The sequence below is a fragment of the Mastigoproctus giganteus genome, chromosome 8 (genome assembly GCF_048544385.1).
Source record: "Mastigoproctus giganteus isolate SK-2022 chromosome 8, ASM4854438v1, whole genome shotgun sequence".
Lineage (NCBI taxonomy): Eukaryota > Metazoa > Arthropoda > Arachnida > Uropygi > Thelyphonidae > Mastigoproctus > Mastigoproctus giganteus.
Window position 1 is genome coordinate 80,754,147 of NC_143582.1, and position 14,968 is coordinate 80,769,114.

At 37.1% G+C, this 14,968-nt stretch overlaps 1 protein-coding gene across 4 annotated transcripts in view; it reads left to right on the forward strand.

Moving 5' to 3' along the window:
- The first annotated feature begins 1,953 nt into the window (after positions 1 to 1,953).
- LOC150081675 (LIM domain-binding protein 3-like) overlaps positions 1,954 to 14,968 on the forward strand; it is a 273,752-nt gene continuing 260,737 nt past the window's right edge. Inside the window, exon 1 of one of the 4 annotated variants that reach the window (XM_090378805.1) lies at positions 1,954 to 2,276. In XM_090378805.1, coding sequence (XP_090234931.1) covers positions 2,169 to 2,276 — 108 coding nt within the window. In that variant the 5' untranslated portion in view covers positions 1,954 to 2,168. The remainder of the gene's footprint in view (positions 2,277 to 14,968) is intronic. The other 3 variants (XM_090378806.1, XM_090378803.1, XM_090378804.1) reach the window with 3 other exon arrangements.

Genomic DNA, 14,968 nt, shown 5'->3' on the forward strand with positions numbered 1-14,968 from the left:
GGAGGCGTTCAAAAATCAGAAAAACGAAGCACCAAGAAATTTTAAGATGGTTTCGAGAGCATAGTCACATCGTTCATCTCCTATATCAGTAGGCTCATTTTAAATCATTTTTGTAAAAATAATTGAAATCGAGAGGCAATAAGTAAATAAGCGTATGCCTAAGAAATTGCACGAACACATACTTGTAAGATGACAATATTTTCTGGAATCTAAAATGGAAACTTTCTTTTAATAAATAAAAATGAAACAAAATTATAAATATGAGCAGACATTAAATGTTTATGAAAGTGATATAAAAGCCGCGTTGACCTTTTGAACCCTCTAAATTATGCAAGAACAGGTCAGTAAAGAGTATAATTATTTGTGATCCAAAATATCATCTTCAAAGGGTAAACATCCCCCCTGAAAGAGATAAGCGAACATGAACGCAGCCATAGGTGACGAATTTTTTCGATATCGAGTGTCACGACTGATTATTCGTATGTATATGGATAAACGGAACGTTTTCAGATTAGAAAATATTTCTGTTGGGGGGGGGGACAGATTTTCCACCATTTTCTACACAATGCCCTCTTCTCTCTACCTTTTCTGAAGTTACAGGGAAAAAACGGTCTACCATTTCCTTCTCACGTTTCCTGTACGTGTAAAATTCTCCACATAACAAATCCTTAGAAGCTGTTTCCTAAGTTTTGTCACGTCCTATAATAGGCATAAACTTTTGAGGTGATGACAGCGATAATACGTATTTTTCCACAGGTGTGCATAAATATAAATAGTTAATGATGGGATGCACGCACTCCTGTCATGGCAGCCGTTGTCGACTGAGAAACAAGAATCGATGGACAGTTCTTTTTTCATATAAATATTTGATTTTCAGTTTGAAATTATATCATCACATTACTAAGAGTTAATTCCCATCTGAAAACGCTGTACCAATGTAGGGTTTGCATATATATAACCTGTATGCTTCTCAAATGATTTGAGCCATTCCATTCCGGAGATCAACGTCACTATCATGGCCCAGTGATAACGAAGATAGAGAATTCTCACGTGGCGCGTTCACCCTCACTATGTCACAGACATATGGTTACCGTTTTTGGCTCGTATGAATCACAGAATAATACAGAATTGAGATATTTACGTCGGTATTATTAACACGATAATAACGAGCAATGTTCAAACATAAATGTGAATGATGACGTGTAAGTTATGTAGTTGTACGAATTGTGACTCTTAAGTTATGTAGATGTTGAAACACTCAGCTTCTTCAACAATATCAGCTTAAGAGTTTTTATGGGACAGTTGCAGGCTCATTTAACAATATACCATCATGAGAAAAGAACCTGGAACTTTCATTCCGGGAATCAACTAAAAATTATGATGTAGTTTAAGGATGGACGCTAACTGTGTGCGCGCGTACATGAGTTGCAGTTGTGCACACAACTCAAAATGCTTTGAAAAGAGATTTCCTCCTATGTGGAAAACAAAAGTTAACTTAGAGCTCTAAATAAAGACTTTACAAACAGAAACGTTGGCAGCCTGTTCGCATGTGTTTCAAAGGTCAGGTCGATAAGATGTTTAAGAAAACAAACGAAGGTTCCCTGTCTGGCTGGCTGCTAATGTGAACAACAGAACCGGCTGGCACCAGTCTGAGGGCTCGAATTGTCCCCTATCGTCCACCGCTGTTTTCCTTAAAGTCACTTGTCAAACTCTGGGCATCCCTCTCCCTTTCTTCTCCCCCCTTTCACGGAGACTAACCACATTCTTGGTGACGTCAGCGGAAGAGAAGAAAAGTCCTTGAACCGCTGACCAGCTCGTCCACGTGTTTCATGACGACACAGACAGCATCCACAAAAATTATAAACATCATTTTTTTTTTTGTTTTGCGCTTTCGATGCTTCAAAAATGTGACGTCACTGGAAAGTACTCGATTACTCGGGAACTTCTCTCTAGCATTTCCACCCACTCGCAAGTGCGCACACACCACTGTATGCTAGTGAGTCAGTGCATGCGAAATGTTGGCGGCGCGGTGTTATCAGTAAGGCCGCGAGCCTTAGGAGGAAGCACGCAAGTTGAAAACTTTTGCGCTTCGCGAAAGGACTGACTGGCCTTCAGTACGGTGATCGGGAGAGGTACGAGATAGAGAACGCCGACGAGTTTAGTCCGAAATGACCTCTCAGGTGTTGACGTTAAAGTTGTTTCGAGGCGAAAACGCTCCTTGGGGTTTTCGCCTTCAAGGAGGCAAAGACTTTAGTGCTCCCTTATGTGTCCAAAGGGTATGTAAACTACTTTATGAAATCTTGGCACTTTTAGCATTAAGTGTTAGGAAATGAGGATAAGTTGAGTAGTTTAACTAGGAATACTTTTATTGTTATTGTCAGCCACTTCCGAGACACTATTCGGAGGGCATGAATCAAAATTCGAGAAATAATAGTACGCTACAACGGCACACATGTAAATTGGGGACTCTTAAAAGAAATTACTTGTAAAGTATGCTTTACAGGACAATTACCAGTTTTTATTTTTGTAATAATAAAAGGTTTGTTATGAAATTGTAATGAACTTTAATGAATGCAAAAGTTTGGTAATAAATGAAATTGTACGATGAAAGCAGGTGATCTTCGAATTTTACTTTTTACGTGTTGCTGCCATTACTGACGAAAAATAATTGTCATTATAAGGAGAATTTACTTTTACCAGTAAAAAAAAAGCAGTTTAACTGTCAGCTGTAATAAGTTATTGTCATCAAATGTCAGTGAGACTGGCAGTATGGTTTACTAGTCAGTCTCATTCTCCCTTCAAAAACAGACTGATACCTGCTTTCTGTTAATCGCAATATAACATTGGTTTTTCATTTTATATTCTCTTTCCTTTTCTTAAAACATTATTCGTTACATAGCGTTGTCTTTCTTAACGCAATAAAAATCATTACAGGTAAGTACGTTTGAGTTATTTTCATTCGTGTGGGAACAAGGAAATCCGCTTTCTTGTTCTCCCATAGTACATAATTGGCTACATCATTTGATATGGAAAGAGGGGGGAGGACAACGAAACTTGTATCAGAAAGCAAAAATCAACATAAGTACGAAAATCTTCGACTATTATTATTAGAATCTGAATTATGGTAATCCGATGAGCTCGACTTCCCAGCATGTGATTCGCCTCCATTGTATTTAAAATATGGCGGTTTGGGATTTTCAAAGGTAATTTATTTCTTGTCTTCCTTTAGAGTAGGTTTTATGAGATTTGTGACAGTAGGATTTGTCGGTTATCACTCGTTTGTAGAGGTCTGGGTCAGGCTGAGAGAATAGTTTAGCCAGGGAGGTGTAAACTATTTTTTACAGCTCGTACGCGAGTCCCAAACTCATCTGGTCATCATGGGACTTAATGACCAGTATCTTCGATATATAGGAAGCCGATAATCCTCTATTGAGCTGGAAAATGTCTGATTAAGAGTTTCCATTAATTTTTATAAATTTTACTGGAGAATTTAATTTACTAAAGACAGTTTCACTGGATGAACTAGAAATACGGTAAATTGTTTAAGTGCAATTTGCCTTTAGTTATAGATATGTCTGTGAATTTAAGAGTTTTGGGCCGTTTTGTTTTTCTAGCTCAAACTCTGTTGGCTAATGATTTTGCATGGCCAGACCTTCAAGCACAAACTAATTGCGTAGAAACATGCTTATTCAGTTGGGTCTTTGTTCTTCAGTAGAACGGTATCAAGCTTATTAGTAGATTGAGAAATACGATATTTCAACAATTTACAAAGCAGCTAGTCGATGACTTTGCAATTATAGAAATCATTAAATGACGTCGTCACCGATTTTAATTGATCATTTTCTGCGTGCAATTCCTTGGAAGAAAAAGTTTCAGTCCTATAGTAAATAAGTAAAAAGAAAAGTTATGAAATTTAAAGCTGTACCATATTGCTGTTGCGCAGTTTTCAGAATATGACTTGTAAAACTAAGTGTCACGAAGACAAGAGCGCCTTTCATTACACTCCCTGGTTGTCGGGCGGAGCGGATGTCTTGATACTTCTATTCCAGACCATATCGTATTACATCATGCCATAGTTTAGTTTAAGCACACTCAAGTCCGGAAGAAGGTTAGCCAATACACGAAAACACTTAGGAATTAGACTCGCTGCTTATCTCTCTGGAGTGTGGGCAGCGAAAGATCCTTTCCTTAAGTGGTATGAAAGAATGTTAAAAAAAAAAAATTACATCGAAAAACTCTAATTGGCTGAACAGCATTTCAGCAAATCCACTGCCGGAGGGTGATGAGCCGAAAATTGAATGTTAGTAATATTTAAATTTGAAAGTTGACCTTTTGTGTGTCTCTCTAAGAAACTGTAGCTATTTCGTTCTTCCAAGAAATAGTTCCGCGATCTGCTACACAGGAGCACGTAATAAGCCAGATTTGCAAGGACGGAGAGAAGCAGAACAATCTCTACTGAGCTTTAAATAGACTTGACACTTCCTCGGAGACATTATCAACAAAGATAAATTACAATAAATATATATACGAAATGATAGTTTCCAGTAACTGTAATTTCAACTACTGAATGCAATTAATATTAGCCTCCATAAGACTTCATTTATCATCACATACTGGCATTTGTCGATGCCAACAAGAGAATATTCAATGCAATTCAAGAGAATAATCGCTTTGGTCAACTTTAAAATCTAACAGTTGAACAATGATTCGCTGTATTATTAAACATTTCAAGAGTAAACTAGAGCTGAAATTTCAATTAAATTATTCTTCTAATAATGAGTAAATCGAGTTTCAAATGAAGTAACTTAAAACTCTCCTTCTCAATATTTTTCAAGGTGTTCGTCGCATCGAAGTGAGCTGAGGTTTAAGTATTCAGGTGTGGCTTCACAGGTCGTTGTTGTGCTTCACAAATATTTACATTAACATTATCAGTGACGGACAAACGGAAGCTTTTAGTCCATTTTCCGCTGATAACTGCGCTTCTCTTTTTAATTGCAAGTCAAGATAACCAACCTGTGGGAGTTAAAGTTAACTGAGTGCTCTCCACAAGCTCTTCACAGGAACAGTTGGAGGGTGTTGTCCGTCTTGTGACTGATTCCTCATGCATTGAAAATGATTTTTGACTGCAACCTACATTGTAAATAATTTATATAAAATATCCAAACACTACCTATAAATTTTTATTTCTACCTGCATGAAATTCTAGACATGAAAATAAGAGATAAAAGTTGAGTGCAGTACATAATGACTCATACAATAACTAGTTTCGCATACTTGGTATTACGATCTGTTTTACGAATCTTAGTTTTCGGAGTTTGCTCCTTGCAAATAAGAGATTAGCCAAAATGATTCTTCATAGTAACTGAAGAATAATTTCTAATACAGTACTGCATTTTTAGTTAAAATTAGCCGAAACTAAAGCAAAAACTGCTGCTTACCTCTAAAAACCAGTATGACGTTAAAAGGAAAGAAATTATGATAGTGAGAACCCGGCCCAGACATGGAATGCGTCTGTAGTTTATTGGCTATTACTCAAACAGCGTGCCACGCGTCTGATTAATGCATTTATGTAGTAGTAGTGGCATGTGATGCAAGAAAGCAAGTGTATGAGCTTATGCAGCATCAGCCAAAAAAAAAAAAAAAAAAAAATCACACCATTCCCTCCAAATGCCTGTCCAGTTCCTCCTTAAATTTATTCAACCTATCAACTTCCACATCGACAGATGAAAGTTTGTTCCAGCAATTAACCACCCGCTGGCTAAAGGCAAATTTCCGCACGTCTATTCTACATCTGTCTTTTCTTAATTTGAATTTATGCTGCCTTAGGTTCGTAATCTGAACAAGTGGAAGGATCCCATCAGAATTCAGCGTGCTCAACCCATTCAAGGCCTTATACACCTCAATCAGATCACCGCGCAGGTGCCTAGTCTCCAGCCACTGCAATTTGCAGAACTTAAGCCTCTCTTGGTAAGAGGATCCCTTCATTCCCCTCACCAATCTTGTTGCCCTTCTCTGTACACGCTCAAGTAAATCTACATCCTTCCTAAAATGAGGCCTCCAGACCTGTACGCAGTACTCAAGGCATGGCCTGACCATTGCCTTATACAGAGGGATAATCACCTCCTTCTCCCTGATAGCAAAATTCCTATATATCATTGACAAAACCCGATGACCTGCCCTGGCAGCCTGTTTGCATTGCTCAGAAAACTTCATATCTAACTGCACAATTACTCCCAGGTCTTTTTCATTTTAGTTTGACAAATACAATTGGGATTATAGAAAAACCTCTTTAATCTAACTGGGAATGCCAGAAAGTCACTAAATCTCTGCTTGAGCAAATAGTCGGATATAAAAGATAAACATTGGTGAACTAGTTAAATCTAGCCTGACAGATATGCTAGATTTGGGCAATAAATCAACCGGCATATCCAAGTTTATAATGGTCCTAAACAAAGTGTTAAGGCACATCATTTTATATTGGGCATAATGTGTTAATTTTTTTGAGATCTAGTGTATATAAGATTAGTCATGCTAATATGTGAACAGGAAATGGAGTGTAATTGTCGCTATTGCCAGTCATTATCTCAAGCATAAAGAGTTTGATGACACTGTTTAATTAACAGCAGGTCATAGAATGAGGTTTACATTTAATGAGGGGAACGAGATGTTCCAGCAGCTGCTGACATTTCGATATCACTAGAAAATAATCATCGTCAAAATAAATCCAATATTGTATTCGGAGAGGTCTCCGTTTAAAGTCCACAACATGCAAATAATCTGCTCAGATGTAAACACAATATAAAACATTTTTTATGTTGTTTTTTATTATCAAGATGGCTCAGAGGAGCATAAGAGATCTAAGTCCATGAAGTTTAAACATGGAGGCTAAACAAAAACAAGTTAGCTAATGTACACAGTGCATTCCGCGTTAATTTTTTTTTCTTGAAGTTAATTGGATTTTTTTGCTTTTTCTGTGATTTAATAGAAGTGAAAAGTACATAACTAATTTTTGTTAATCAAATAATTACTAATTGATAAACTAATAATTGTTTACGCTTCATTGCATATTCCTTCCAACGTAATATTCACTCCGTTTGGTAATATGTACTTTAATACAAAGAGAAATGCAACACTTATTTCAAGTTCTGTGATTTAATAAATTAAACAATCGTAGTATACTGTCAATGCTTTTGTAATGTGGTTGACTTATTTCTTCCTGTATTTTAATAACAATTGAAATATAACATGCATTTGTTTCTGCTGTGATTAATATAAGAATTCATGATTATGTGTTTAATAAACTAACAAAAAGAAAAAAAGAACGACTTTCATGCGCGAATCAAGAACGTTTCGTTTCTGCGCATCCGCCATATTGCCTATTCATTCTTCCAATCGGAGCACGGCAATAAACATATCCAGTGCTTCAACTAAATATAGAGTATATGGATATGTATGGGGGAAAAAAGAGAAATAATTGCCGGATTTCAATTGGTCTGATTTTTAATGAAATTTAAAATTACTCGACAAATCTTTCTAAAAGAGCCAAGTATAAAATTTCATGAAAATGCATCCAATGGTGGTCGAGTTATTACGGATAGTCAGACGGACGGACAGGGTGAAGACAATAGGCATTTTACTCATATATACTAAGGTAGCTAACAGAGGGGAGATCCACAATGATACTTGGTTGTTGGCATGACTTGAAGCATGCGTATTATCTAAAACAGAGATAATGCCTTTTTTGAAGGAAGTAGAGGAAAAGTAAAGGGTATTTAACATTGTCACGTACCCGTTATTGTCATGTGCATGACACACTAACATGTTGAAGTGTGCATGATTAAAGATGTCTACCACAGAGGATATTTATCACTTATATATATATATATATATATATATATATATATATATATTGGTAAAATGACGTAGGAATTAAGCTCGTATATAGCATTCCCACTGGTTGCACATTCTCGATGTCTACTGAGCTATGCGGACGATATCAAGATACTCACTCCCATCATCCCAGGTCAAGACCTAGATCTGGTAAAAGTGGAAATTAACAACACTCTCACCACAGTCACATCTTACCTCTGCCAGTTTGGGCTCAAGATCAATCCTGCTAAGTCCAAATTCATGGTGTATTCATTGAAGCAAACGCCTTCTTCTCTCCAGCCTTCGGTCGGCAACACCCTCATCCCAATTGTGTCCAGCCATCGTGATCTGGGCGTTGTATTCGACCCAAAACTTCGATTCAACGCCCACATCGACATGCTCCTCACACGTGCTTCAAGACTCCGGTGGATAGCAAAACAACATCTCCTTCATATCACAGATAAAAAGATAACTGTGAGGTACATAAGAACAGTTATCTTTCCACCTTTACTCTATGCTGCTGAAATTTGGGCGTCAGCGGCACCGTCAATAAAGAAACCACTCTTTGCCACAGAATTCTGGCTCCTAAAGTGGGCCAACAGGAAGCACAACCTTCCAGCTCAGATTCGTACCACGCAGCTTGCCAACTCTCTCGGAATTCCACGGCTTCCCACCTTAGTCGACGACCAACGCCTCCTAGCAACAGTCAAGATGATAACAGGCATAATGGCAACACCTTCATTCTGGGATACCTGTGGCTGGAGGATCCCCCCTGCTGCCCTTAGGGCCAATCCCGAGCTCTACTCGCATTCAGCACGACTCCATCTCTCGGACAGGTTCCTTCCTCAGCAGATGCTCAAGCAAACCCAGGCACTGGACGCCGACCTCAACAAATTCGCTGCTGACCGGACTTACCGGAAAAAAATTATGACGAGTAGGACTCATCAGCAATGACTGATGTGTACCTTGCATCTGTTCCTGTCTGATTGAGCTGGTGCTCTTATCTCGATGTTAAGCCAGCTCAATCAGATTAACTCTCGTAAGGAGTTCTCTCCTTTGTATTATAATGTTTTCTTTGTAAAATTACCGTTTTGTAAATAATTGTTCAATTTTCCCGGAAGTTTGGGAAACTGTAAGCCCCTGGCTTTATGGCCGTGAAGGGTAATAAAGATTATCTCTCTCTCTCTCTCTCTCATCTGCCCCCCCCCCCCAAAAAAAGAGCATCGCCCATCTCAATTTATTTCACCATTTCTTTCAATTTGTCCAATCCCACTTTAAATTTAGCTATGCTCCACAAGAGTGGGTGGAAGTTTAATCCAAAACGTCAATCACACTTTGACTAAAAACGTTTCAGCCATATGTTCTACAATTATTATCCCCCTCTTAGTTTACATTTGTTTATTTCTTAATTACTTAATTTACGCGCCTAGTGCTTTGGGGCTTGACTAAGAGTAATGATGCCCTGAGCGTATAGCTTACCGAACTCTTATAAAGTCTTCACAGCTTGACCATGACACCCGGAAGATGCCCCTGGTTTCCAAACACTATTTTGCACACCTAAAGTCTTTCTTAATAAGAATACCCGTTTCTTCCCCAGTGTGCTAGAAACAGGTCCCTAGGCACGCACCTAGTTTCTATTCATCCTTAGCACACCTTCCCTAGGGAACCCACTATTTGGGAGGCCTCGAAATTTTAAAATATTGTTTTCAAAATTTCATTAGCACATCGTAGTGAGTGAGTGAGTGTGTGTGTGTGTGTGAGAGAGAGAGAGAGAGAGCGAGCGAGCGAGCGAGAGCTATACTTTCACAAGTCATTAAAATGGCCATCAGTCATGCGCGATCTCAGCAGTCATTGATGTGTTGATATTGGCGAGATTGAACTGGCAACGTAACGCAAAAATAATTTAAGAAATATATAATAAGTTGACTGCTCCTTATTTTAGAATTATATAAATAAAAATGCTCTATTAGAATTTTCATAGATATTTTAGCTTTAAATCTAATCAGAATATCAAACAAGTGACAATTTTGTGACTCACCTGGTCTGTAATATACTCCTGTTGTTTTTCCCCCCAATGGTAATGGAATTAGATAAAAAATATGAATATATTATAGACCAGACTCCCGAATCGACGTATATGGTTTGCAGCTTGATTCCCCCCCCCCTTCGGCCATGTCTAAATATTATATTCGCCATATTCATAGGTCAAAATGTCACCAGGTTTCTAATATTTCTATTATATCAGTATTTATTGACTTAATTAGCACCTCGAATTCATCCAATTTATTAATTACATCCCTAGTTAGTATGCAAATACGTGAGAATCACGTTTATGTTAATTTTGACTAGCGCATCACAAGTACGGGAATGTTTTCTTGAAGGATTTTCTAGTTAAATATTAGGCGAATTTTAGCACTTTACACAACTTTCTAATAGTCCCAGTTCTTTCTATATTAGTGTTATAAGAACTACCAGTAGGCACTTTACTAATTTCCAAGTCAATATGTCCCAACATAACGGTTTGAAACTGCAAGAATCTAATCTACTTCTCCTTTTAACTACCATTAGTTAATGTAGTCATAGCGTAGCCCGCCCCAAAGGCTAAATTTTCGAAACAGCTAACCTGCCTTATATTAATAGCACCCCCATTCTATTGAACTGTATCCTATTCAAGGGTATCCTGTCCTTAGAAATGCACACACATCCCTTAAAGTGCAGGTCGTGCTAAGAAAAGAATTTACCCCACAAATTCTGCATAATCTCTGCAGTCCGCCGAAAATGATTGATAAACTCGGGCATTAACTTCCTCCCATCATGTCTGGATAAAATTCCACACTCATTAAATCCAAACTCGTCCTAGCTTTTTGTCAAAAATTATGTGGAACCACTAATAACCATTCCAATCTATATAGAAATTAGAATAAATATATATATTTTCAAGATGAATATTTTTCTAATTAATTCTCTATTCAGAAACTTTCTTAGTGCTGTATTTTAGAGAGACAGAGTAATCACAGTTAAATTTTTTTCCTTTCCTGCCCCATCCTTAATAATTTCTCATTTCTAACCCTATATATCCATCTCGCCCTTTCAAGAGCCTCCACCACATGTCAAAAGTTTCAATTCTCCTTATAGCTTCCTCCACCACGTGAGCTCAATAAAACATGATTAAATAATTAGCATTTAATTAACTTTTTCTTTAGCTTAATATCCATTCTCCCTGTAAATATCTGCTTGCCCTCTATATTACCTTAGCCATTGCAATTCCTGTTCAAATTTCCTAACTTCTTCCATCAGTTTTTAGCAGACCGCCAAAATATGCCATCCATTTTAATAGTTATTTCTTTTCATTTCTTCATACCAAAAATTTATTCTCGCTCCATATCTTCAAGCCTCCGCAACAAATCTGAAACGAAACTTCTGTATATAATCAGCGCCATGTCATGTGCAAAATCTCGCTATCCGTTCAATTTTACCGTTATCATTACACTCTCCTCCATCACTCTTTCCATGATCTCTCTTGCGATTACCACTACATATATATACTTATTAAACGATGTTGGAAAGCAACAATACCTTCGTCTCCAACGTTGTTTAATATCTTATCTCGCCCCCTGCTTATTTCTGTTTTCTTCGTATGTTGATCTTATTGCTGTTCATCTATCGATCCTCTTAAAATCAGCACTTTTTATCACATTCCTTTTCCATTCTGGAACCCGCATTGTTTCTTTCTTATCATTCTTTTCTTACATCTTCTGTTCATGATCCTCAAATTCACTTTTGTTACATACAATAGCAAATTAGTTCTGAAATCTACTTGATCATTCTTTTTTACTTCTGTATTGGAATCTTAGTGTAGTCATAGAATTCTCTGTCCATTTTTCCTTCTCATATACCTGTATACGTATATTTGTTAGTCCCTTACACTTCCCATTGCTTTCCATTGAAATCAAATGCATTTTCCTTCATTTTTTTTAATGCGACTCCAGCTATCTCCATTATTATTGGACCCGGTTCACCCCCATTCAACCCATATTCATCCTCAATCTCAACCTTCTCTTACATTTTTCCATATAAATCCCCTGTATATCCACTTTTTCTTTTTAGAAAAGCATTTCATGTTTAATAATCTTCCATCTTCAATTGCATTCTGTCCTGGACCATTCTCAAATTCATTACTTTAAAACCACGTTGTTTCCATAGTAATACCTCTCTTGCCTCATTCTCTTTTTCTCAACCTGTTATTATACTTTCTGCACTTCCTTTTTATCTTTGCTGTGTAAAAAAAAAAAATGATTTTTACAGTTTTTACAAAAAGGACTCCTCGAAGGAAAAATTAGCTGAAGCAATTAATTACAATTACGTAACGTACATGCTGTACCTGAAATGGTTAATTGACCTATGTATTTCTTAAATAACTTTAAGAAATTGTAATAATTTCTTAAAGTTATTTAAATTCGGATGCTTAGTCCAATTTGACTTGCTCTAACATTTAAGTTTTGATATTATTTATTAATTTTAAACAGTTGGTGGAATTGAACGTGGTAAATATTTAAATTGCACCGCAGAATTCTCACGCACTGCTCTCGTTCCAATAACGCAGAACCTGCAGATACCGTCATGCTAATAAGAAACATTATCGAGTACCACTAAACATACATTAACATCTAGAGAAGTTAGTTACCTCATGCGTATCGAAAGATAAGTAAAGAGATTTACCAACTTCAAAACAATCTGACATGTTCCTTGCCGTTCGAAGAAAGGGTTCCTTCATTAGAAACATGTTCCACGTAAGTCAGTTGACCAATGAGGGATAAGCAGGGGAAAGAGGTGGGAGTGTGAAAGGGTAGGCTAAAGATGAAGACACATGCCTTCAACAAATTTATAGGTTTTGTTGTTGACTGTACTTCTCAAATCAAGTTGCATTTAACACGCATAGGAATGCAAAACTAAAGTTTGTTCAGTACTATAAGATTGAAGGAGAATATGTCAAATCAGTAATTGAAATTAAAATTCATACGCCTTAACTGTGTGGGATCATGAGAATTCTTTTGCTCCCACTAAAGATCGATCTGCATTAAGATTTGGGCTCATGTTGAATATAGACAAACACCATTAGCCACTGTTCTGCTAGAGGTCTTTGTAAATTGTGTACAGAACCTGAACAGGTAAATCTTCTATAAACTTAAAAATCTGAGACACTGTCAGAACAGCTGTTTCGAAGCTTACTGTCTTCTCATCAGCTGGTGGCTGGTTCAATTAACGAATGTATGCAGAACTACACGTAATGCATTTTATGTAATTGAATACTAAGTAGTGTGTGGAAGCAACTTCCATCTAAACACAACCACCGTTATATGTACTTTTCAACTCCTAGAACTTGGGATGCGTTTGCTCCATGCAGTATAATACTATACGATTGTGGGGGAGGGGATTATTAACAGTTCAGCATACTTTCGCTAATAGAAACCCACCATCCCCACCTGATGAGAAATAGCAGTCATTGCAGTGATTTCGGATTTTAAATTGATCGTCGCTTTGCCTTTTCAGGCAAAACTATAAAATTTATAAAGATATTAGCAGACTCTAGATAATGGTATTTGTTTCTCAGCTGAACATAAGCCCAAGCCTTAATATCGAAAACTCGGCCTCGTTTGCAAGAATCTGCAAACTCGAACCCTGCTCCGATATAATTTATATACAGTATATAATAAAAAAAAACAAACCCTAAAGCATTTAAGTAATTCCTGGAAGCTCAACAGAACCATTTATACGTATAGACTAAATAGCAGCGGAAACTAGGCCAGATTTGTAACAAAAGTTATGCAGTATTTCACACTAATATGGAGCAGGAGCTCATTGGAATGAGATGATAAGAACCCAAAAAACAAAGTAATGAATGTCAATACGTAAATGCGAGATTCCGTATGTTGTTCTGAATATGATAAATAACCTTTTTTGTTGTTTCTTTCTACAGCGACAAAAATGCAGAATACATTTGCCGAAAGAAGTGTTTGCATTTATTCGCTTAAGTTAAAAATCTGCGTTATATCTTCTCGTAGTCTCTGTATGATAACATGGACTGAATGTGATTTGTCTGCTTGCATGATTTACCAAAGGCTGTTTAGCAATTTCGCTACGATATGATGATGCTATATTTTTACTCAGTGTGCAAAGATTCGTTGTAGTGTGTGTGTGTGTACACACATTGAAAGAAATTTCAAATTTTGAGAGAATTTATTGAGGTAAAAATAACTTTAAGCGGCATCCTTTTGGTCCGTTGAAGCAATGTTCCGGTTGAGGAATGATTTTCTTGCCTTTCAGAAAGAATATAATGCCTCGGGGCAACAGAAACAATAGAATCACTTCAGAATCGTTGTTGTGACAGCATTTCAACGGATGTGCTACTTTCGGATTTGTTCCCACAAATTGCGAGTCACCAGAGCGGAAAAGATGTTTCCGTTCTCAAACAGACGGTCAAGTTGGACGCTCTTTAAGTAAATTAAAGTTGCGAGATTTAAACATTTTTCTTAATACTATTACTCTCTCGAGAAAGTTATTATTCGAGGGTCCTCGTCGGTTCTTTATTCGTAAGCTTTTTGTGGCCGGACAATAGCAATTTCATCTTAGCGAAATCAAATTGAAGAGCTTTCTAAAATTTAAATTACAATGACACTTCAAACACTTGTTTTCACTTTCCACTGTTTTAAGTGAGAGTATTTTATTTCATACCAATTTCATGTAGTTGTGTTGAATTATACACAGTTGTTTGGTATAACTAAGTAATTAACATACCGAGGATTTTTTTCATTTTTATCGAGCCTCTTTGCCGGAAGCTGAAGGCCGGCAACCCTCCCCCCACTTGAAGATGGCTACCGGCATTCAGTAAACTTCAGAATCATACAGTAAACGTTATTTAGGGCGAATCTTAATTTTAACTTCTTTTTAAAAGAAAAGGTTTCATTCTATTATATTCCGCATTGCAATTATGCAAATGACAGCGACGTACGTTCTCTAATCTTGACGTACGTGATGACAGCTTGATTGAAGAAATTCATGTCTATCAAAAAGAGGAACAGGGTGTTCTGTTCCGCGCTTC